The sequence below is a fragment of the Momordica charantia genome, assembly GCF_013281855.1.
Source record: "Momordica charantia cultivar OHB3-1 chromosome 8 unlocalized genomic scaffold, Mcharantia_2.0 BLBB01000008.1, whole genome shotgun sequence".
Lineage (NCBI taxonomy): Eukaryota > Viridiplantae > Streptophyta > Magnoliopsida > Cucurbitales > Cucurbitaceae > Momordica > Momordica charantia.
Genome location: NW_028275166.1, coordinates 31,615,412 through 31,638,215, shown reverse-complemented (window position 1 = coordinate 31,638,215; position 22,804 = coordinate 31,615,412). Strand labels below are relative to the sequence as shown.

The following is a 22,804-nucleotide window of genomic DNA, read 5'->3' as shown; positions in this document are numbered from 1 at the left end:
TAAGCAAACGCTCTACCATCTGAGCTATATGCCCATTTGATTTACACTTTTTTCTTTTTTTATATATCAATAATACTATCGAAATCTTTATAGCTCATTATTGTAGTTTTCTTATATATATCAATGTCACCAAATTTTAAAACATATATATATTTTTTCAATTTAGAAACTGGAAAGTAAAACATGCTGAAATATAATAGCGTGGTATTTTTAATTTCATAGGTTCAAATAGAAATTATTTATGAAGATGAATACAAATAATCAGCATTTTTTTAAAGTACAATTACAACACCATAATTTTTTTTTCTTTTTTAGAGTTCAACAATTACGGAATGAAGATCGTATCTACAACTTGAAGCATATCCCACGGCTATAGTTAGGGAACCTAAGGTTCCCTGTAAAAGCTTAAGTGTTGGTTGTCGAGGTGAATTGGCAACTAGGGGGAGTTTTTTGTTTTTCTGCTATAATTTGAAAAAGGTTTAAATGTCCCTAAAAATAAGTAAGTAGATGCGAAACATATAAATTTGTGATGTTTCCAGGTCGATCAAAGAGTGTAATATGAAACTATAGTTGGTGCATTCCAAAGATAGGATCATTAAAATACATGCATTGTCCTTAAATTTTTTCCAATATAGAATAAGCCAAAAATCTTGCTAACAAGTCTTTTTTGCTTTCGGTTTCATTGATAACCAAGGAGTCTTACCTTTACATACAAAGTGTCCCCAACCTTGAAATGGCTTCAGCCTTAGGAGAGGAATGAAAGAGTGAGATGATATATTTTTTTGTCAAATATTTTGCAGGAGCAGCTAAACATTATTATTTGAATGAAGTAGCTTCTAATACTTTATCACTTAGTTCTCCAAGTTTCCATTTGTGTTACATATGAATTGGATCTTAGGGACTTGAGAAAACATTATTGTTTGATGGTTACTTTATACTAGGCTTACAAGAGCTGAATTGAGGTAGAATCCAACTTTCTAAAATGTTTCTAAAAATATAATGGTCACAAACAATGAGAAAGAGAAAGAGAGAGAGTCATAAATCTTGTCCTCACGTGTATAGAGAGAAGCAATGAAGAAAAGAGCAGCCAATTCACTACAGCATGTTTTATGATCAAACTTTGATGTGGGAGTTTCAATTGGAAATGAAAAAAAAAAGGTAAAAGAACAAATCTTACCCCTCATAGATTCATACCAACAGAAAACAGTAACAGTGAATGTTAAACAAATAATTTGTTTCTCAGAAGAAAGAGAAGACATAAAATCTACTTAATGTACTGAGAAAGCCATTTGAAACCATCCCCATAACCCATTTTCCTGACAATGCTACACATGAAAACCTCGAGAGGACGGACATTGGAGTCGGTCAGGTTTACCTTGCCCTTGCCCGTGGTGAAGTTCGTTAGGCCTAAATTGAACCGTAATTCATCTTCTGATGCAGCATATGGAATATCAATCTTGTTGCCCAGAATCAGAAATGGAACGTCCGCTAATGCTTCATCGGAGAGGAGAGCGTCCAACTCTTTTTTTGACTCCACAAATCTCTCCTTATCATACGCATCGACCAGATAAACTACAGCATCCACCTTCAGAAAATGACACGACATATTAAGTATAAGATCGTATGAGTGAGCAAATCTGCCCTTTGTAAGACAGTGTCAGCAGACAATATTTTAGAACATGTTAAAGAACCACATATAATAGCCACAGTTTCACAAAGGTTGAAGAAATCAAAGTATGTTAAAACCATGAGTAGAATTTGGAAGCAAAGCTTTTGACTCCTCTAATTTAGTACTTGGAATCTCAAATATGGTAAAAATGTCACAAAATATCAGTAAGTAAAACATAGTGTTTTCAAGATGAGAACAATATATGGTTATGTACTATAAGCAGAGCCTTTCAAGCAAAAGATATGCTATCAGCGAATAACCATGTAATTTCTGCCCCCCATGAATCAGAAAAACACAAAAAGGTTCGTCTGGGATTATGAAGGCAGGTGGTAAAAACAGTGGTGGTTCAAAGTTGAAATCACCGCAGCGGTAGAAGAAATGATGTTAAAACCGTAGTTCGCATATGGAAGCAAAGCTTTTGATCTTCCCTCCTCAGAAGAAAACAATATGGTAAATTCAGTATTTGGGATCTGAAATATGGTAAATGTCATAAAATATCCGTAGGTCATATTTATAGTTGAATAATGGTTTCGATGACAAGAAAGATCTTCGGTTATATACTAAAAGCAGACCCTTTCAAGAAGTAGATATGCTGTCAGCGAACAACCTTGTGACTTCTGCCTCCCATGAATCAGAAAAATAGAAGGTTTGTCTGGGATTATGAAGGCAGGGAAAAGAACACAGTGAAATGGTAAGCATAGGATGAAAGCTTTCAGTCTTTTTTCCTCAAAGAAATCAATAGGGTCATTCAGTATTTGGGATCTCAAATTTAGTAAATGTCAAACAAAATACGAGTGACCATGTGACAATAAAAATAGTTGAAGAATGGCTTCAATGACAATAAAAATCTCAGGTCATATACTAAAAGCGGACCCTTTCAAGTAGAAGATATGCTATCAGCGAGTGACCATGTGATTTCCGCCTCCCATGAATCAGGAAAACACAAAAAGGTTTGTCTGGGATTATGAAGGCAGGTAAAAATTTTGAACACAGTGAGACAGTTCAAAGTTCAAATAACCACAAAGGCAGATGAAATGATGTACGTTAAAAGTTAAAACCATAGTTAGCATTTGGAAGCAAAGGTTTCAATCTTTCCTCCTCGACGAAAGCAATAGGTTCATTCAGTAAGTATTACTTACAATTGAATGATGTGACGATGTACGGTTATGTACTAGAAGCAGAACTTTTCAAGTAGAAGATATGCTATCAGCGAATAACCATGTTATTTCTGCCTCCCATGAATCAGAGAAACACAAAAAAGTTTGTCTGGGATTATGAAGGCAAGGAAACATTTTGAACACAGTGTGATGGTTCGGACTTCAAATTACCACAAATGTGAACAAAAACAATGGATGTTGACAACATAGTTGGCATTTGGAAGCAGAGGATGATTCCTCCTCGAATAAAGCAATGTGGTATCGCAATGTTTGGGATCTCAAATATAGTAAATGAGGCATAAATTCATTAAGTAAATTACAGTTAAATAGTGGTTTAAATAATGAGAAAAATTTATGGTTACGTACTATAAGCAGACCCTTTCAAGGAGAAGATATGCTATCAGCGAATAACCATGTAATTTCTGCCTCCCATGAATCAGAAAAACACAAACTGGTTGGTCTGGGATTATGAAGGCAGCGGATATTTGTCGAAATGGTAAAGTTGTTTGAAGCTCAAATAACCACAAAGGTAGACAAAATCAATGAATGTACAAATAGGTATCATTTGGAGTAAAGGTTTAAATCTTCCCTCAAATAAGGCAACACGATACAGCAAATGATGTATAAAATATTCAGTTACCATACAATTATCAATTATGTACTGGAAGCAGAACCTTTCAAGGAGATGATGTGTCATCAGAAAATAACCGTATAATTTCTGCCTCCAGTGAATATAAAAAAAAACTGAAAAGGTGGTTCAGTAGCATTATGAAACCATTTAATAACCTTTTGAGTTAAAAGTAACAAGAGTTCAAGACTAGCATTTCTTCTGTATAAAACTACTCATTCAGTCGACTGAGACTTTCAACTCAAATAAACTACAACCATTATATGGAATCATTTCGACCCATATAGTTCTCTGCACAAACAATCAATATCCAGAATTAAGAATGACAAATAAAGCGTGTGGACAAAATATACCTTAGCATAGTAATCTTTCCAAACTCTGCGAGCTATCTGATGCCCTCCCAGGTCAAAGGCCTTGAACTTGATCTTACCAATGCTCAGCTCCTCCGAAGTTGGATGCTGGGTCGGCTGGTGTTGAACTAATCTCTACAATATGAAAACAAGTTAACGAAATGAGCTCTTTAATTGATCGCTGACACTACACCCCACGTTCTGGTAAATCTAGTAAACAAATTTGATTAAAAAACGACAAGTAACCATTTTATTCTTTCAGAATTCTGAATCCAAACATCTGTTTCCCTGTTATTTGAGAAATAATCCTGAATTAAAAACAACAATCGAGATTCAACAGCACTTCAATGATATCTTCATTGGATGCATTCCATTTCGTCAATTTTCAATTGCATCCAGCAAGAGAAACTTTAAAAACAACCGAAAAGTTCCATCATCGGACAAATAATAGCAGGAACACAAAACAAGACAAAACACCTACACTGATCGAGCAGAATAAATTAAGAAATTTAACTTGAGAATCAGAAGAAAACGCACCTCGTCTTTCAACATATGAAGCAAGGTCGTTTTTCCCGCATTATCCAGCCCTAAGAAAAGGATCTTGGCCTCCTTTTGCCACAGCCCAAGAGATGCAAGAACTCCATAGAACCAATCGACCAAAAACATTTTCTAACTTCCTCTTCCAACACAGAAAATAAAAAATCTACCTCCGACAGAATGCAATGCAAGCAAAAAATGACCTCGAAAAGCTGCAAAATTTTACCGTAAACCCACCAGATCGAGCCCCTAAAATCCCCCAAAAACAAGAGCAACTGGGCAGTTTTAGGGATTTAGAATAATACGAATCAAAAACAGCATCTGGGAAACGTTAATATTAGCATAATATGTAGGTGAGAGAAGACTGGTGTGGTGGCCGCCATTTCTGTTGGAAGCTCGGGGGGAAATGGAGCCCTAGGCAGGCCCACATGGAGGCCCAATGGGCCTATCCCATTCCCCTTTTGGAAAACACAGGCCCATATTTTGGTCATTTTCCAAAAATTTTCAACTTTTTCCCCTATAAGCATGAAAGTTTACTAATTTCTATCCTAGATTTTTAATTTTATAATATTATATATAGATTTTGAATCCTCACTCCGAGTATAGTTAATATACATAAGGTACCAATTGCATTCCTCGAAGTTGAAGGTTTGATCTCTCACTATTACAATTATTGAATTTTAAAAAAATATTGCAATTCGTACCATTTGATGAGGCATCGTTTGAAGAATCATTGAAAGAAAATACTACGTGTGTTCCACTGAACTACAAATTATATATATGGAAATAAATTGATGAGACTTTAGAAAAAGACATCACATGAATTTTTGTTGAGATTTATAAGGTTTTGGATATTTATATAAAGGTCAATCTCTTGTGTATTAATTGGTCTCGGTCTTAATTTTGTGTAAAACTTGATTTTCTTTCATAATTTGAATTGAAAAAAAAATGGATAAATTTCATTAAATACCATAAATATAATATGTATTTAAAAAATATCATAAATTTTCACTATTTTAGTATAAGTGTGACTTTTCTTATTATATTTTATATTATATTTCATTTGAGGTTGATTTGGATTTTTTTATAAGAATTTACTATATTTAAAAAATACATATTTATGTAAATGTTGAGAAAAATGAAGTTTCTAATATTTAAGAGTATGGCTTATAGCTGCTGATTTTAATTTTTGTTTCTCTATATTTTGGTAGGCATATTTTTATAATGTTTTCTCATGTTATTGATAACTCTTTTTTTAGATATTTTTGTAAGTTAAATAAAAAACAAGGGCCGAACTAGGGACCTCTTGATTTGCAGTCAAATGCTCTACCACTGAGCTATGGACCCTTAGTTATAAAATTATTTATGCATTTAATTTTACTAAATTATGTTAAAAGTGACAAAAGAAAATAAATAGATTTGGGCTAATTTTAGGCAAAAACCAACGTGACCAAAATCATGCTGTACTCAAAAACAAAAAAAAAAACAAAATATATATATATATATATATTTTCACTCTGTTTTGTGACTTGACCCTATTTCATTTGGAAACAATACCCAAACCATAATAAATATTGTCAAAGACGGTTAGAGCATCTAGTGAAAGAGAGGCACACTGAACAAGTACGACACTTCACTGTATTAAAAGCAATGACACATATTTGAATGTGGTCCAGTGATTCATAGGGGATAAGCATGAAATTTAATATATTATCACAAATTATATTGGTGAACTATTTTCGAATCTTGAAAGAAAATTTTGACCATACGGGGAAAGAAAAATGAAAGATACAAAGTCTAACTTTAGGGTTTTCTAATCTTTATCCTTAACATTAAATTAGATGCAGTATGTTGTCATATTCTTAACTTAGTTTTCTAATTATGGTTTTATAATATGGTGGAGATCTGATCCCCAGCTTTTAATACTCTTCATTAATTTTATATTTCTTTCTGAACTTCCCTTTGAAAGAAATGATGACACCTTTTTTATCTAAATTAAATAAATAATCAAAAGTACTTTTTTAAATTATGATTAAACAAATTTAATCTATAACAACATAAATTTAAATATATATATGTATCCTGTTTAACACTATTTTGTTTAGTCCTAAATTTTAGATGTATTATATTTTGATCATCAAATTTTAATAAAACAAACATTTCAATTCGTAGTATTAATAATTACAATAGAATATTTTAAAATAGTAAATACAATCGTGAGTTTAAATGTCTATTCACAGTTTCATGTTAACATTACGTATTATAGTACACATGTTTGGTTGAGATAGATATTGGGTGGATCGAAATTTTAGTGACAAACTAAGGACAATGACCAAAATTATCATTTAAAAAAATTTATGAAACAATCTTGTTTTTAATTTTATGTATTTAAAAATTATGCTTGTTTTCGCTCAGTCTCTTTAATATGTTTACTTATTTTCTTTTCCTAATAAATTTTAAAAAGAAAACAAGTTTTTAAATACTATAATTTTTTTTTAGTTTTCAAAATTTTACTTAGACTTTGAAAATATTTTTAAAAATAATAAAACAGAACACAAAAATGTATAAACGAAAATAATATTATGGTGATGAAACCTAATTTTAAAGTTCATACACTAAAATATAAATATTTGTTTAATAAATAATATAAAAGTTTAATAAAAATGTATCCTAGAAAAAGATTCATAATAGCTGTTAACTATTTCTTCTTTTTTCTTTTCTTTTTTTCGTCATAATAAAAGTTAAACCATCTATTTTTGTAACGGTAATAAATACATTATTTATATGAGCTAAAATTGGAGTGTCCCCTACTAAGTTATTAAAATCCTACTAGTTTCTTATAATCAAATGTTATATCATTAGTTAATCTGAACATAATTTAATTAGTCGAGACATAATATTCTCAATTAGGATGTCATGAATTCCATGGTTGCGAATATAATATATACTAATATGAAAAATAATTTTTGAGGGAGATAAAAAGAAGAATGAATTTGAATTTACCAGAAGAATAAAACAAAGTGGGGCCCAATTCTGTATTCCAAACCAGCTGCTGGCAATAAAAATAATTTGAAAATATTTTTTTTCCCTCTAAAATTTAAATAAATACAAAAACTGGCCCACAGACTTCTCTTTTTCAAACCACAAAACCGGAAGCCCAAACCCGTAAGCCCGAACCCAAAACCGCCAATGGTATTCTTTTCCTTTTTATTTAAATAAATAACAAAAAATAAAATAGATTCTTTTTCTTTTTTTCTTTTTTTTATCTCTTCTCCTATAAATATCGCCGGCTGTAAATCCAGTGTTTCCAGCAAACTGGCTACGGCGCTTGTAGTACTGTTTAATCGGCAACCGTTTTCGAGAATTATTACCGGCCGTCGGATTCGCATCAGATCGTCAGATGGGTGACGTGTCAGAACGCGAGAGGAGGATCCTCGTGGCCGTCGATGAGGGCGAGGAGAGCTTATACGCGCTCTCATGGTGTCTGAAGAACGTAATTTCTCAAAATTCCAGAGATGCCCTCGTCCTTCTGTACGCGCGGCCGCCCCGCCCGGTTTACACCGCCTTGGATGGCACAGGTGCGTAAATTTGACTGATCCCGAGGGCTATTTTGGGGCTTTTAGTGTTGGTCTGAACGGTGGGTGTTTTTGTAATTTTGTAGGGTATTTGTTTTCGGCGGATGTTGTGGCCGCGTTGGAGAGGTATAGTAATGACGTGGCGGAGGCCGTTGTCGAGAAGGCCAACAGGCTATGTAAAGATCTACAAAACGTAAGTGTCTTATTATTATTATTTTTTAATTTTTTAATGCGAAATTCCATTTCTACCCTTGGCATTGCCTTTTGAAGATATCAAATTTTTTTGGATCCGTTCGTTTCTGATTTTTTGTTTTCGTTTTCTTTCTTTTTATTAAAGAAAAAAAGAAGTAAAATTGCATGACTCCCAACAGGAAACAAATTTTTTATTTATATTGAAACGGGAACGAGGGAAAAAAATTAGTTTTGTTGTTTTCTAAATTCTTATATAATTTTGAACATTTTTCTAAAAAATGAAGAATAAGAAATATAAAATAAGTATCAAATTAATAGTGTTGAAAAGAGAAAAAAGAAAAACAAGGAACTTTACCAAGGTTGTAAAGTTTACTAAAAAGGAGTTTCTACTTTCTACTATATCTCTGGATAAGTCAATTCTTTACCAAGAAAAAAAATATTTTTTTAGTACAAATAGGTTCAAATTCATAGTGTTAATTATCCATTATTGAACTATATTACTTAAAAAAATAAATTTAATAACTTACCGATTAGAAATTTTTGTAAAATTTGAAGTTTAGACGCTACTTCAAAGTTTGTGGGCCATATGAGTTACATCAATTTGAAAAAAGAAAATGAAAATGATGAATTTTGGGTGTGGGGACAGGTGAAGGTGGAGACGAAAGTTGTAAGTGGGGACGCAAGGGAGGTGATCTGTCAAATGGTGGACAAATTGGATGCTGACGTGTTGGTCATGGGTAGCCACGGCTATGGTCCTATCAAAAGGTTAGTAATTTCTAGTGGTCCATTTCGTTTTATGTTTTTACATGTCACGTGTGTGTTCATTTGTTTATGTTACGTAAATTTTGTAAACATTTTCAAAATAGAAGTCAAATTTTTAAAATGTGATTGAAAGACCGAACACAAGAAAAATAAAATAAAAAATAGTCATTAAACAATACCTTAAACTTTACATTACTATATTTTTTTTTAATTAATCTATGAAGGTGGCATTCGAATTTGACATTTTAATCGATAATATATGTCTTAAATAATTAGGTTCAAGTTGGCTTACAATTTTAAAAGTTTGGTCTTTAATTTAACTTCAAATTTATATAATTTAAAATCAGAAACCCTAAACTTGTGTAATGTAGGTCTAAATTGGGTAGATAAACGAGTTGTCAAGTTTAAACTTATATAAATTAGGTTTGATCTTGATTCATCTTTGACCATTGTATTCTCAAAAAGGTTCATTTGGTCTCTATACTTTATTTTAGTACATTCATTTTTATTTTTATCTTATTTCTTTTAGTCGCAACACAATTTCGTGAAATGTACCTATTAAATTGTAGTAGAGGATTTTTAGGTGTAAAATTTATGTTAAATTTTTTGTAAATAGAAACTAAAATATGATCATTTTTTATAAAATATTAAAGGCTGAAATGAAAAAAATTGTAAATATGAAATAAAAATAGAGGTTTATAAAGTACAGTAATGACATATAAACCTATAAATTATATTTAATTTTTGGGGTTAAAGTTAGAAAAATTTGATGTGTAATTAGAGAGGTAAATTTTGCAGGGCATTTATTGGGAGTGTGAGCAACCACTGTGCGAAGAGCGTGAAGTGCCCCGTTTTGATAGTAAAGAAGCCTAAAGACTGTGGAAACAAATAGAATTATCCTCTATTTTTCCTTTTTTTTTTTTCTTTTTCCCAGCAATTTGTACAACTTTTATTATTTTCTTTTTAAATTGAAGTCTTGTAGGTGTGAAGTTTGTGTAATTATTGAAAAAACCCAGCTGACTTTTTATTCTATTTTCTAGTTTATTATTAGAATAAGTAAGTCAATTTTTTAGTATTTCACATCGACGATTTCGGTTTTTAATTTTCTGTCTTAAGATTAAATCGGTTTTTAATTTTCTGTCTTAAGATTTATCTGGAAGATGGTAAATAAATACCTAAAGAAAATGCTTTAGAAATATGATATATTTAATAATATTTTTTAGGATCTGGACGATTAGATTTAATGACTTATGTAAAAGAAATATTTAGAAGTATATAAAATCCAAAGGATTGGATTTATATAAAATAAATATTTGGAAGTGGAAAGTCTATTTTTGTACTTTCTTCTGGCGAAACTCCAAAGAAAAATTAGACCACTTAAAAAATAATAGTTTCGAATTTGGCGAAGAAGTTGACAAAATTTTTGTTCGGTAACTTAACATCTCCTAAAAATAATAGCTTCCTTTATGGCTTGTTCTGCAGCATGAGCAGCAAGAATGTTCTTTTTCTTCGCAGAAACGTCTCACTATTTGGTTTGGATTTGGGGTTTGCACCACCTTCTTCTGTTTTCTTTTTTCACATTGCACCAACCAATCTGATAATGGAAAACTTTTAATTCGACCCATTACTCTAAAATACTAAATTTTAGATGTAGATAGCGCGCCAAAAAAAAAAAAGTAGTTTCCTTTTTTATGATATAACAGAAAAGCAAATTTATTCATTTCTGTTTAAAGCTAGTAGTAAGTCATGAAAGTCATCTTGACGGTTAAGTTTTAGACAGTTAGTGCTATAGAACTCAGGGGCAGTCGGAAACCTCCGAGATCTGTCCCATTCCTACATTTAATTGCAAGCTACATAACTAGGATTTGAGTAAGATTTTTTTTAATCAAGAGTTCTTCAAAAAGGACATGAACAATGAAATATTTGTTTCTGCTGCTCTACCTACCTTCATACAAGATTAAAGCTACTCCCACCATAAAGCATTTAAAGTATGTTGCGACTTTTTCTCTAAAAGCACCATTTCTTATTTTAGAAGGTTTTGGAGGAGAAGTATTGAGATTTTACCTTAAATCAAAAGTTGTTCAAAATCTCAGCCCTATTACTTAGAACAGACCATCTAAATCCCAAGATGAAAATTAGAAGTTAGGATCCAACAAGAGAATAATATTTCGTTAATCAATTATGAGAATTCTTTCAAGAAAAATCCAACACAGGATCCTTTGGTTCATCAAACTGTCCTATTCTCTCTCTTCCTAATGGCTCAAAATAAAACTGAAATTCAAGCAAAACCAGTCATTTTTGCATAAAAGCATCAGACTGGTCTTTCTTCTCCAACGGATAACTCTACAACTAGAAAGAGGAAAAAAAAAAAAACAAAGAGGGGAAAGGGAAAATTTCTGCAAGTGAACTCCATGTGCTCTCTCCTTACAGTTCATCCTGCAAAGAATAAATCCATATGAATTGTCAGGAGATAATATGCTAGAACTGGACTTGGATCCTTAATATTTGAATAGGGAATAAAAACCTACATGTTTGTCTTCCTCCTCACTCTCGGCTCCGTCATCCTTTTTGTCTAAATCTGCCTCTACATCAGAGTCAGCATCGTCTGCTTTGTCTTCGTCCTCATCCTCGACCTAGATAGAAAGAATGTATTAAAATTATATCACAGAATGAATCATCTCAAACGCTGTAATGTTCAAAGATGGAGTTTCTCTATGATACTTACATCTGAGTCAACGGGATCACTCTTGGCTTCCTGGTGAATGAACAAATTCAACAGTTAAATGGCATGTTTCAGGTAAACGATAATTTAGTTCATAATTATTAAATTTGTTTTCTATGAATAAAACGAAAAGCTTTTTACTTCGAACTATATTATTTCAGCAGTAAAAGAACAAAAAGATTACCTCCTCCTCTCTCTTCTTCTCTGCCTCATCGAATGCAGCTTTCTCCACCTTAAAGGATGCACGAAACTCAATCAGAAACGAGTAGATAAACTATGAAAATAAACCATAACAAGAAAGTTTAAAATGTACCTCCTTGTGCTTGCCCCATGTTTCTTCGGCAACCTTCTTTGCATATTCAGGGTCATCGGTAATCAACACATTGTCAAACAAGGTGCCTGATTTTACCTGATATCCAGTAATTTGGGTCATCATCAATGTACGAAACTAAGAACAAGACAAATAAATAATCAGAAGTGGTTTTAAAAAAAGAGGGAAAACGTACCTGCCACAACTCAATACCAACGTATTTCAAGTTGGGGTAAACATAGAGCTCGGGGTCATCCTTAAAATCTGCAAAGGGTTCAAAAGAATTAGAAACAAAAGTCTTCCAACGAACTGATGATCGTTGCAACATAACTGAGGTTAAAAACAGCAATAGAAAACAACCTGGGTTGTCAATCAATGGTGCCTTCCACTTCCCCTTGTAGTTAGGGTTCTTAAGTTTCTGCAAAGAACAAAAAATGATATTTAAAATTCCCAAATAAAGAAATGGAAAACGAGATAATTTTAATCTGCATAGATTAGCGTGAAGAAGGAACAACATAACCCTACCTTAGGTTCCCATGGTCCCTTGTATTCCGGATTGGGAATGGTTGGAGCCACCCATTCACCATCTTCCTCATCATCCCAGTCTTGTGGCTGAAACGAGTAGCTTGGCACATTAATAACAGAGTTTCTCCTTAAAAAGATAGCTAAAAGGAAAAAATTCAATAGCTACCTTAGTGGCATCAGGATCAGTTATCTCTTTAGGGATGTCATCATACCCCTGTTACATGAAACAAGTGAATCTAAGAATACATATACTCAAGATATATGTTGCAAATTTGGATACCAAGCGGAATCTAGATAACTAGGGTATCATTACCTCTGGCTTCTTATCTTCTGGATCAGGAATGTACTCCTTGTCATCCCAATCCTCTGGCTGCAAGTAGCATACATAGAGACATCATTAAGAATCCACAACCTCAAACATCATCCTTAAATGGGCTCCACATTAATGTGCTTATAGTGTACTTACCTTCTTGGCTTCGGGATCCTTAATCTTCTTTGGAGGGAGGAGGCTCCAATCACTGTACAAACTACCTGTTTGCTTCTCTACATTATCAATGAGGATGCTGTAAGTAGCATCAGGGCGAATGATGAAGGTGTAAACATGAGTGAGTTGGTCAGTCTCACAGGGAACTTCCTTCTTGATCAAGTGATTAGTGTCATTATAGTTGAGAATAGCATGCACTTTCTTAGTACTGTAGCCACAGATATCTGGGCCAAACATGATGCTGCAAGCAACAAGAAAATCGTAAGAAAGTCAATACAATATTTTCCATGAATAATAACTAATAAACAATGAATGAATAAAATGAAACTTCACAGGGTTCAGTATTAACCTGTAAGGAGTTTCACCACCGAATTTCTTCTGATCAACCTCACCACTGAGTAACTTCATGTAACCACCACCGCAGTCAAGCTTCTGTTCGTGCTTGACGGAAAATTGGAAAACAAGAACATTATCTTTGTTGCTGAATTTAGGGAACTCAGCTGAGATAGCATAGAATCTGTAGTCTTCGCTAGTTTGGATACCTAGGACATCAAAGGAATATAAAATAAACTAAATATTGCTTGAAACCATTCAAACTCAGGTATGCACCAACCATTACACACGGAAAGTCAAACTAATGTTATCAAATGGACATAGTAAGAGCTTCACCTTTGTCATTAGGATCTCCGTGCCATTTTCCAGAGGTGTAGTTCCATTCTCCTGCTAAACTTTTGTCTCTCTTCCAGTCAGATTTAACCCACCTACTCTCCCATCCATCTTTAACATTACCAACAAATATAGTTAGAATTTGAAATAAGATCACGACTAGATAGCAACTGATGATAAAATGCGAAGGATACAACGCAGGATAATCACAGACATCAAGTTCTAAATAAGATTCATATTCCAAAACCTATGGAAATGTATCAGAAAAGGATGATCGACACAAATTATATAGATTTTATAATAATAAATGGTGCGCATCCACTAAAGAAATAACGATATCCATCACCAAATTTTAACAGTATATCTCATTCTATTGGAATCCATTTCAAGACATCAAAAGCCTTCATCAAAGAGTACCAATATTTCAACATATCAAACAAATAATTCAAACATTTCATGATTCTCAAACGAAGAGACATAAATAAATTAAACGGATCTACGCCGAATAATCTACATTGTGACCTCAACATTAAATTCAACACGATTACATTTAGATTATCAACAGATCGAAGACAGGATCAGACAAGAACAATACAGCCGATCCATCACAATCAACTTCCAAATTCAACTTCAACTGTACAAACGTACGGTCCGAATTGATCGCCATCTAAAAATGCACGTAAATTACGAAGCCAAGAAAAATGGATCTAGAAATGATTTAAAACAGAGAGAGAAAAAGAAATTCATTATACCATCAAAACGCTCCTCGAAAAACACCTTAGCGGAAGCGATGGCGACGAGAGAGAGGAGGATCAGAGAGAGTAAATTAGGGTTTCGAACCCTAAACGCCATGGCTTCAAGCTTCAAAGCTTCACTGAGAAAGAGAGAGGCAAAGAGAGAAATTGCAAAGTGGGGGAGCGAAATGAGGATCACTGGGACTATATAGGGGGCGTACGTCACAAATTCTCAGTCGATCCTGGAAATAAATTAAAACAGAAATATATTCTGACGTGGAAAAAGAGTATCCAATAGAGAGTTCCCAAATAGACTTTTCTGATACGTGGCGTCTTCTGATTGGTTGCTACACGACTTGTTCGGGTTTCTATTGGACGCCACACGTGTGTAGAGTTAAACTTGATTTCATTGGACTGAATCTATGACCTGGTAAATCAGTTACAAACTAGACACGTGGATGGCTTTTATTGGATGGGTGGAAGAAAACTGTGTATCGTCGTTGTAGCAGATTCCTTCTCGGGATTTTTCTCGTTTAAATTTTGTAATTTTTTTCCAATGGAATTATCCGGAGGACAAAAATATGCCGCTTAAATATATTATTTAATTTTGAGAAAGAGGTAAACGATGGATTCGGCTGAATGATAACAATTTTGTTATTTTATTTTCTATTTTTAAATATTATATTCATTTTTTAATTTTTCTAATTTATTTCTGAAAACGCTTTCGATGTCATAGTAGGATTCTGAAAATTAGAAAAATATTTATTTATTTTTGAAATTGGACAAGATTTTTAAAATTATATTGGAGAAATGAGAAATAAACAAATTGAATAGTAAAAAATAGACCATTTTCTTTATTTTTGTCTTTTATTTTTGAAATTTGATTAAATTTTAAAAAATATTAAATAAAATTGGTTTGATACGGTAGGTAGTTTTTCAAATTTCTAACTAATTTAAGAAATTTACTAAAACTTGAAATGTTTACAAAGATGGAGAAAATTTTCAAACTTAGAAATTATTGATAATTTGAGATTTGATATTTGAGATTTTTTATCAAATAGAAATGAAATCGAAGTAACCAACAGATACAGATATCAGATAGGCTTCCATATTAAGGGGGTGTTCGGTAATTATTTTATATATTTTTTATTTTTTGTTTCTGTTTTTTTAACAAATAAAAATATAATTACATTTTGTAATGGTTGATTGTTGATTGTTTTTATTTCTTAACTAAAAAAATAGAAAAATGTTTATAACCTTTTCTTCTTTTTCATTCTCAGTAAATTTGTTATGTGAAAATTAATTTTTTATATTAAATATTAAAACAAAATTTACCTTTTATTTATTTTTAATATTTATTATACATTTTATAAGTTTAAAATAATATTTTTATTTATATTTTGGGGAAGAAAAACTAGAAATGGGAAAATTTTGATTGGGTCTTTTCCAAAATTTCTACCCATTTTTCAAAGTTAGAAATAAGAAAGGGTTTATCTAGAATGTAATTTATTTGCCATTATTTCTAATTAACAAAATTAATAAATGGAATTTAAAAATATATAATCCATTTGGGGAAAGCCATTACATGCTTATTTGAAAATGGTTTAATAGTGAGATCATGAAGGGCACAAAGCACCATAGGATAAGATATGGCCAAGTGTTTGTTTAGAAAAATAATGTTCCAAGTAGGTTGGCACTCATTCATATCATTTGGATCTTTTGGATGCTTAAATTGGAAGTCAATCAAAGATCATCTCTCTCCATAATTATTTATTATTATTATTATTATTATTAAATATTTTTTACAATATTTTTAAGTCGAAATATTTGAAATTTAAAATAAACAAATTTTACTAGTATAAACTATCCTCGTTTTATAAATTTTGTAGTCAGAAATAGCTGTCTTAACAAATTGAGTAATGCGATTATATTTTTTTTAAAATTATTTCTTTTAACTTCAAAAAATATTGAGACATTGTTTATTATCAAGGTACTTGTTGAGGGTTTTCTTCTTTTCTTTTCTTTTTTCTTTTTACTGTTTCTTGGACAATGTACATGTCAAGTTTTATTATGCACTAAACTAAACATTAAAACTAAAATAAGTATTTATCGAACACTAAAAAACATGCAACATTATTAAATTGTGGGGGTAACATAAAGGTCGAATTTTTTTCTTTAAGTTATATGTGACAGTGAAGATTCGAATATCTAATCTTTTAATCGATGATATATGTCTTATAAGTTGGGCTATGTTTTAGTTGACATATGTTGTTGAATTACTGACACTCTTGTTCTCTCTCCCACCAGCTCAAAGGAGAAAAACGGTTAACATTATAAGACACTTAGATTTTTGAGCATCCACCCAAACAAAACCATCAAAATGGGCAAATGATGTGTAATCTACATTATTTAGTTTAGCTACCAAAGGAACAAGTTTGGTTATTGTTGTCATATATGCTTGAAGATGAGGCCACCATGAGCAGCAAAGAATGGGGCAAAAACCAAAGACTCAACAGCCATGAGCTTGATGAGGATATTGAGTGAAGGACCAGAAGTGTCTTTGAGAGGGTCCCCAACTGTGTCACCAATCACAGCTGCCTTGTGAGCCTCCGACCCTTTCGGACCGAGCGCTTTCGCATGTTCACTTGCTCCTGCCTGCATTTTCTCGATCGAAACCATTATTGTCGTATTAGATTAATCAAAATGACTTGATCCACCCAATCATAGTTCTTACAAAACAATAATATATCACTATGTTGAAGTACTGTCAGTATTTTAGAAGTTTTAAAAAGCGTTTTTCTCATACATAGTCCAAGAGCTACGAAAGATTTAAAAAGCGAGTCAAAAGCACTACGAGATATTGAAAAAACACTCCCGAACACATTCGAACTGAGAAAAAGAATGCTAAAAAGAGTGTGGAGGAGATGTTACCTCTATGTACTTTTTGGCATTATCCCAAGCCCCACCTGTGTTTGAAGCAGAGATAGCAACCTAAGAAGTTTGAAGAGAGACAACTTAGAGCCATTTATTTGAAGAAGTAAAGTTATGGTAAAGAAAGCTCATCATCATTGCCACTTACAATGGTTGTGTTTCAAGCAAGGTTAAAGCATGACAAAAGCAATGAAGAAGAAGAAAAGCTGGCAAAGAAACCGGGAGGAGAGAGAAAATAACAATACTTAAGTACTTACCTATTAGCACCCACATATTTTACCGACCACCGTTAAGTTTTTAATAAGTAGAAGAAAGAAATGTAGAAAAAGAGATATTTTTTTTCTATTTTTCGGAGCCATCAAATTTTGATTGGTGGGTGCTGATCAATAAGCATCTAAGTATTGTTCATGGGAAAATATTACTACCACTTTCTATGCATCAATTCCACGTGTATCAATCTTGTTAAAAGTTAAGGATCGGGAAAAAGAGCAAGAAGTCAACGATAAATATGTCCTTGTCGAAAAAAGAGGAGTCCATACCCTTGTAGTAGTAAAAGGAAAGAAAGAAGTGGAGGGGACCTATGAGAAATGAGGATAGAAAAACTAAAGGCCAACTTTTTTTCATTTTTCTTTTTCATTTCTTGTTTATTTTTTATTGTTTTTTTCATTAATGTTTTCCTATCTTGTTTTTTAAGATTAAAACCACTACTTCTACCTCTGTATTTATTTGTTTTGTTATCTAAGCGAAAAATTGAAAAAAAAAACTGATTTATGTTCTTAAAAATTGTCAATTCAAACATGTAAAAGGAAAAAAAATGTGAAAAAACGATGGTGTCGGAAGCCAACACAAATTTTAAAAACAGAAAACTGAAAAGAATATCGATATCGTCATGAAACAAGCCTAAAGTAATATGAAATTCTCCGGAGTTTTGTAACAGAATAATTTGTTTAAAATGTGGGGAGACAGTTAGATTGACATACCTGCACACCAGAAACAAGGGAACCAGCCAGCAGCCCAGCAAGAGTTTCAACTCCAAAGAATGTTCCAGCAATAAGTGGTGTTACCAAAACCAGAGCTCCAGGTGGGATCATCTCTCTAAGTGAAGCATCCGTCGATATCTTCACACAATTCGCGTAGTCCGGCTTTGTCCTGCCTTCCATCAGCCCCGGGATCGAGTTGAATTGTCGTCGAACTTCCTCGACCATCTTCAGCGCTGCACTGCCAACACTCTTCATTGTCATTGCTGAGAACCAATATGGAAGCATGGCACCTACTATCAGTCCAATGAAAACTTTCGGGTCCATGACGTCGACTGTTTCGATGCCTGCTCGGCTCACAAAGGCACCGAACAAGGCGAGGGAAACAAGAGCAGCAGATCCAATGGCAAAGCCCTGCACAATATAAGAACAGCAAGTTGCGAGCAACATGATGCAGCTAGCTCTCAGAATGTTTAGAACAGAAACATGATTGTTGAAGAAGTGGCACCTTGCCTATGGCAGCAGTTGTATTTCCTGCAGCGTCTAAAGCGTCGGTTCTCTCGCGTACCTCGTGGCTCATTCCAGCCATTTCGGCTATTCCACCTGCATTGTCACTAATGGGTCCATATGCATCAATGGCTAGACCAGTGGCAATGGTGCTAAGCATTCCTAAAGCAGCCATCGCAATTCCATACATGGCTGCCAAGCGGAAGCTCACGTAAATGGATAAGGCGATCGAAAATATGGGAATTATGACGGATTTGTAACCAAGAGCTAATCCAAATATCACATTTGTTGCGGCACCGGTTCTACAGGAATCAGCCACATCCTGCACCGGACTGCACAAATGATCTCATCACAATTCATGTTTCAGCCAAATGAGACATGCCATATATCAGATTTTATACGAATGCCTTTTTCAATTTCAAGAAAGATATTGTTAAACCACTAAACCCAAATGCCAAATGTTTAAATTAGATTAGGATAAAGTTATTCTTTTATATGTATTCTTAACATTTACACTCCCATAACGTTATACGAGTTCAACTCAAAGCCTCCTGCTTCGATATCATATTAAAACTACTAGAAAACTCAAAAGCTTCCGCCGATAGGTTAGAATATATTTATTCCAAGAGATATTTTACCTATAAGCATTACTAGTGTAGTATTCAGTTGTATATCCAATCACAAGTCCTGCCCATAATCCTGTCACAACACAGAAGAAAAGGTGCCTGCATTTGGATATAATTTTAGTCAGCATAAAGACTAATGTTTACGGGGGAAAAGAGATTCTTGTAATCAGCAAAGTCGTACCAGTTCTTTACGACCTTGTCGTTGCCGAAATCGTAGAGAGTGAATTTCGAAGGTAAAGCAACCAAGCTGACCAAAGCTACCCCTGCTGTCATCAGGACAGTGGAGAAAAGAAGCTGTCGCTTTAATGATGGTTCAACTCCACTCACTTTCTTAATCTCAATGAGATCGGTTGCGAAAAGTGTAGTTATTAAGCAAATCACAATGCCCATTGAGCTTATAAGTAGAGGGTACAACATGGCTGCATAGTTATGTGTGAAGCCGAAGGATGATATTGATGCTACAAAAAGTGCTGCACAGGTTGATTCAGCATAAGATCCAAATAAGTCAGAGCCCATTCCTGCTATGTCTCCTACATTGTCACCCACATTGTCAGCTATAACCTGGAAAACAAATTATATATCATCAGACTGAACGCCTCGATAATCTCATAGAGTCGAATACGAGTGAATAATCTCTCTTTAATTCCTCAAGTATTGAAAAGTACCATAGAAATTAGAGTGACAAAAGAAATGTATAGAAAATTACAGCAGGGTTTCGTGGATCGTCTTCAGGGATATTCTTTTCAATTTTCCCTACAAGATCAGCTCCAACATCAGCTGCTTTTGTGTATATGCCTCCCCCCACTCTTCCAAATAGAGCCATAGAAGAACCTCCAAGACCATAACCCGTGATAGATTCATACAGTCCTTCCCAGTCGTCACCGTAATACAGCTTAAACAAATTGATGGAGACATATAATACAAGGAGGCCATTGGCAGCTAGAAGGAATCCCATCACAGCACCCGAGCGAAAAGCGATAACAAATGCTTTTCCAATGCCTTTTCGTGCTTCTAGACTCGTTCGGGCATTTGCATAAGTTGCAATCTTCATTCCAAGGAAACCAGAAAGAACCGAGGTAAGACCACCTAGCAAAAAGGCAATAGTGCTAAAGAATGCATTGGCTAGAGCTGGTTTACACATATTTCCCTTCTTGTATGTGCAAGGTTCACTTTTGGTGCTGAAGCTCTTAACTGAGCCAAGGAACAGGAAAATGATGGCTCCAAATGCTACCATGAAGACAACTAGGTACTTATACTGGGTGAATAAAAATGATGTTGCCCCTGAAAGCAAAAAAACAAATAATTCAGATCAATATACTACTATACTTTTTATAATGCTTCGCAAGGATGAAATTTTTAGTTCATCTTATACACTGCAACAATCTTCTATCCAATCTTTCTGCAGCATATTGTGCATTGCACCAAATCGAAGATATTTTCGGATATAAACTCAAGGACATATTATGACATAGGGGATTCAACTCTACAATGTCATAGGAGCAAAAATTATGTCATTTCTACCTTGATTATCACTTGATAATGCTATATTTTTTCCGTGGGGTAAGGGAGAGAGTACTTTTGCATCCTTTCAAATTCACCTTTTTGTGTTTTTTCATCTTTAAAAATGGCAATGAAAGAGATTATTCTTCAATGTTTGTTTGGAAGACAAGGATGTCCTGTCCTAGAACAAATTTATCATTTCTTGAGAGTTGATATCCAAACAAAAAATGAATTTCTCCAAATGAGATGCATAAAGCTTTTAAAAGTTGAGAGCAGAGATCCTAATCAAGTAATTGTCAAAAATGTATTTTAGAAGAAAAGAAAAGGAAAAGCAATAAATTTTCAACAGAAGAAAAAAAAAGCTCACCAACAGAAATGGCCTTCTGAATTTCAGCACACTTTAGGACTACCTCAAAATCGTCAATACCTTCCTCTCCTCCTCCTTCAATCAAGTTATTTTCTTGGCTTTCATCCATATCAGAGTAGTCAGAAATCTTAACTCTTGAGACCAAAAGCCATTGAAGAAGGGCAAACCCAATACCAAGCAAGGCAGCTGCAGGTATCAGCAACTGTGTCAGACCCTCACTCAAACCACCCATTTTCAAAGATCACAATGTTCCCTGAGGTTTCCTGGCATATATAACAACAGCAAATTCGGGTTTTGATGTGCAGCAGTCTGAAGCGACTCTGGAAAAAGTATAATTTCCAAACTAGAAAAACCAAAGGATCTGTTTAAATTACCTGCAAAGCCATCAGAAGTCTATAATAAGTTAAAACTGGCTGGTTTGACCAGAAAACTGTGGTTGGCCTTTTGGCATTCATCAGAGGCTTTGTCTAAATATACTAGATAATGATGTGGAAACTTCTGGTTGAACCTATCTCAATGAAACAGTAAAAGTACAGAAAGTCTCTCTGGTTATTGAAAGTGACAATTAGTTATCTTTTTACTATTGATTAAAAAGTGGACGAGAATTTGTTATTGCCTTGTGTGGGAAAGCCTCCATCATCTAATTCTAAGTAACATTAGATAAAAGTCCTATTTTCCCTAGAAAAGTATATGACTTGACCAAATTTATATTTATGGAAAAAGCAATTTGCCTTGGTTACTTGTTACACTAACCTTAATTTATTTATTCAGAACACAAAGTTGGAAAATTTCAAGTTCAACGAGGAATCCAAACTGAGGTAACTTAGTTCCTTCATTGCTAAGTTTTCTCTTCAATGGGTTCCCTAGATTTGGATCTAAATCTTTGAAAATATGAAGTTAAAGATAGCTCGAAATTGGTTGAATTTTGATGACAAGAAAGAAGCATGGTTTCAGAAGCATCTGTTTCGCCCAATTCAGACAACAAAACAATGACAAAATATCAGAATGCAGAGGAAGGAAAAAAGTCAAACTTTTGTAACTTTCAAAACCAAATCATGTTGAATTTAAGAAAGATTATTTAAGGAACCAAAAAATGAAAAAAGCTAAAGGGTCGATGACTTTCTTCATCAACTTCCTTTCCTTAGCATTGAAGGTTCATTTATCTCAAGTTTATAGTCAACTTGTACGAAGTCAGTCAAATTTATTGCTACTATTTTCTTCCTACATTTCTGGTTGTGATTCAAGGGGGTAAAAAGATATTAAAAAAAAAAAAAATCTCTTCCCCTAATTAAATTCAATATTGTGGTATAAAATATTCCATGAGATGTGCAGAGCAATAGCTGTCTTTCCATTCTAAAAGGCATCGTCTACTTTTACAAGCCTATCATTCTTCATCACATTGCCATTGATTTAGAGAAATCACTAAAAGATGGGGCAGACCTTTATTTTTGTTTCCCTTTCTGTTTTTTCAGCCTTTATCTCATGTAAAAAAATAACTGCATCTATCGATAAAAGATAAATATCGACAAAGATCGTACTCGACATGCTTACTTATTCTTCTATTTATTATTATTATTATTATTAT

At 33.4% G+C, this 22,804-nt stretch overlaps 4 protein-coding genes and 2 non-coding genes across 7 annotated transcripts; 1 reads left to right on the top strand and 5 right to left on the bottom strand.

Moving 5' to 3' along the window:
- Positions 1–1,032: 1,032 nt before the first annotated feature.
- On the bottom strand, positions 1,033–4,703 carry LOC111023308 (small COPII coat GTPase SAR1A). Its single transcript, XM_022300716.2, has 3 exons — positions 4,342–4,703; positions 3,808–3,939; positions 1,033–1,585 (listed from the first exon to the last, which is right to left on the bottom strand). The coding sequence occupies exons 1-3, from the start codon at positions 4,468–4,470 to the stop codon at positions 1,265–1,267; spliced, it is 582 nt and encodes a 193-aa protein (XP_022156408.1). The 5' UTR covers positions 4,471–4,703; the 3' UTR covers positions 1,033–1,264.
- Positions 2,824–2,942, bottom strand: LOC148209919 (small nucleolar RNA snoR83). Its single transcript, XR_015793321.1, has one exon. It is a non-coding gene; the product is annotated as a small nucleolar RNA snoR83 (small nucleolar RNA).
- LOC148209918 (small nucleolar RNA snoR83) lies at positions 3,175–3,293 on the bottom strand. Its single transcript, XR_015793310.1, has one exon. It is a non-coding gene; the product is annotated as a small nucleolar RNA snoR83 (small nucleolar RNA).
- Positions 4,704–7,614: 2,911 nt separating the features above from the next.
- On the top strand, positions 7,615–9,902 carry LOC111023305 (universal stress protein A-like protein). The gene is made up of 4 exons (XM_022300714.2): positions 7,615–7,919; positions 8,003–8,109; positions 8,755–8,873; positions 9,669–9,902. The coding sequence occupies exons 1-4, from the start codon at positions 7,742–7,744 to the stop codon at positions 9,760–9,762; spliced, it is 498 nt and encodes a 165-aa protein (XP_022156406.1). The 5' UTR covers positions 7,615–7,741; the 3' UTR covers positions 9,763–9,902.
- A 1,110-nt stretch (positions 9,903–11,012) lies between these two features.
- CRT1A (calreticulin 1a) lies at positions 11,013–14,503 on the bottom strand. The gene is made up of 14 exons (XM_022300702.2): positions 14,330–14,503; positions 13,581–13,688; positions 13,261–13,453; positions 12,894–13,152; positions 12,741–12,797; positions 12,594–12,641; positions 12,428–12,514; positions 12,263–12,320; positions 12,099–12,166; positions 11,906–12,001; positions 11,777–11,824; positions 11,596–11,625; positions 11,399–11,503; positions 11,013–11,306 (listed from the first exon to the last, which is right to left on the bottom strand). The coding sequence occupies exons 1-14, from the start codon at positions 14,427–14,429 to the stop codon at positions 11,295–11,297; spliced, it is 1,269 nt and encodes a 422-aa protein (XP_022156394.1). The 5' UTR covers positions 14,430–14,503; the 3' UTR covers positions 11,013–11,294.
- Positions 14,504–16,636: 2,133 nt separating this feature from the next.
- LOC111023264 (pyrophosphate-energized vacuolar membrane proton pump 1) lies at positions 16,637–21,695 on the bottom strand. 2 transcript variants are annotated; one of them, XM_022300656.2, is made up of 9 exons: positions 21,594–21,695; positions 21,220–21,482; positions 20,059–20,633; positions 19,534–19,913; positions 19,365–19,451; positions 18,728–19,058; positions 18,223–18,633; positions 17,243–17,302; positions 16,637–16,966 (listed from the first exon to the last, which is right to left on the bottom strand). In XM_022300656.2, the coding sequence occupies exons 2-9, from the start codon at positions 21,449–21,451 to the stop codon at positions 16,760–16,762; spliced, it is 2,283 nt and encodes a 760-aa protein (XP_022156348.1). In that variant the 5' UTR covers positions 21,452–21,482; positions 21,594–21,695; the 3' UTR covers positions 16,637–16,759. The 2 variants fall into 2 exon arrangements, with proteins under 2 accessions (XP_022156348.1, XP_087983796.1); XM_088127670.1 differs by lacking the exon at positions 21,594–21,695 and having other exon boundaries at positions 21,220–21,577.
- Between the last annotated feature and the right edge of the window lie 1,109 nt (positions 21,696–22,804).

What these genes read in the sequence shown, in the direction of transcription:
- LOC111023308 (XM_022300716.2), bottom strand. Translation starts at nt 4,470, where the DNA reads ATGTTTTTGGTCGATTGGTTCTATGGAGTTCTTGCATCTCTTGGGCTG. An exon ending in TTCATATGTTGAAAGACGAG is followed by an intron (nt 3,940 to 4,341) that starts GTGCGTTTTCTT and finishes TTCATATTGTAG; the next exon opens with AGATTAGTTCAACACCAGCC. An exon ending in GGAAAGATTACTATGCTAAG is followed by an intron (nt 1,586 to 3,807) that starts GTATATTTTGTC and finishes CATTTTCTGAAG; the next exon opens with GTGGATGCTGTAGTTTATCT.
- LOC111023305 (XM_022300714.2), top strand. Translation starts at nt 7,742, where the DNA reads ATGGGTGACGTGTCAGAACGCGAGAGGAGGATCCTCGTGGCCGTCGAT. An exon ending in CACCGCCTTGGATGGCACAG is followed by an intron (nt 7,920 to 8,002) that starts GTGCGTAAATTT and finishes GTAATTTTGTAG; the next exon opens with GGTATTTGTTTTCGGCGGAT. An exon ending in GGCTATGGTCCTATCAAAAG is followed by an intron (nt 8,874 to 9,668) that starts GTTAGTAATTTC and finishes TAAATTTTGCAG; the next exon opens with GGCATTTATTGGGAGTGTGA.
- CRT1A (XM_022300702.2), bottom strand. Translation starts at nt 14,429, where the DNA reads ATGGCGTTTAGGGTTCGAAACCCTAATTTACTCTCTCTGATCCTCCTC. An exon ending in CAGAAGATAAGAAGCCAGAG is followed by an intron (nt 12,642 to 12,740) that starts GTAATGATACCC and finishes TTCATGTAACAG; the next exon opens with GGGTATGATGACATCCCTAA. An exon ending in GTGATCCCGTTGACTCAGAT is followed by an intron (nt 11,504 to 11,595) that starts GTAAGTATCATA and finishes CTTTCTATCTAG; the next exon opens with GTCGAGGATGAGGACGAAGA.
- LOC111023264 (XM_022300656.2), bottom strand. Translation starts at nt 21,451, where the DNA reads ATGGGTGGTTTGAGTGAGGGTCTGACACAGTTGCTGATACCTGCAGCT. An exon ending in TCAGAAGGCCATTTCTGTTG is followed by an intron (nt 20,634 to 21,219) that starts GTGAGCTTTTTT and finishes TTTTGCTTTCAG; the next exon opens with GGGCAACATCATTTTTATTC. An exon ending in CCCTTGTTTCTGGTGTGCAG is followed by an intron (nt 17,303 to 18,222) that starts GTATGTCAATCT and finishes CAAACTTCTTAG; the next exon opens with GTTGCTATCTCTGCTTCAAA.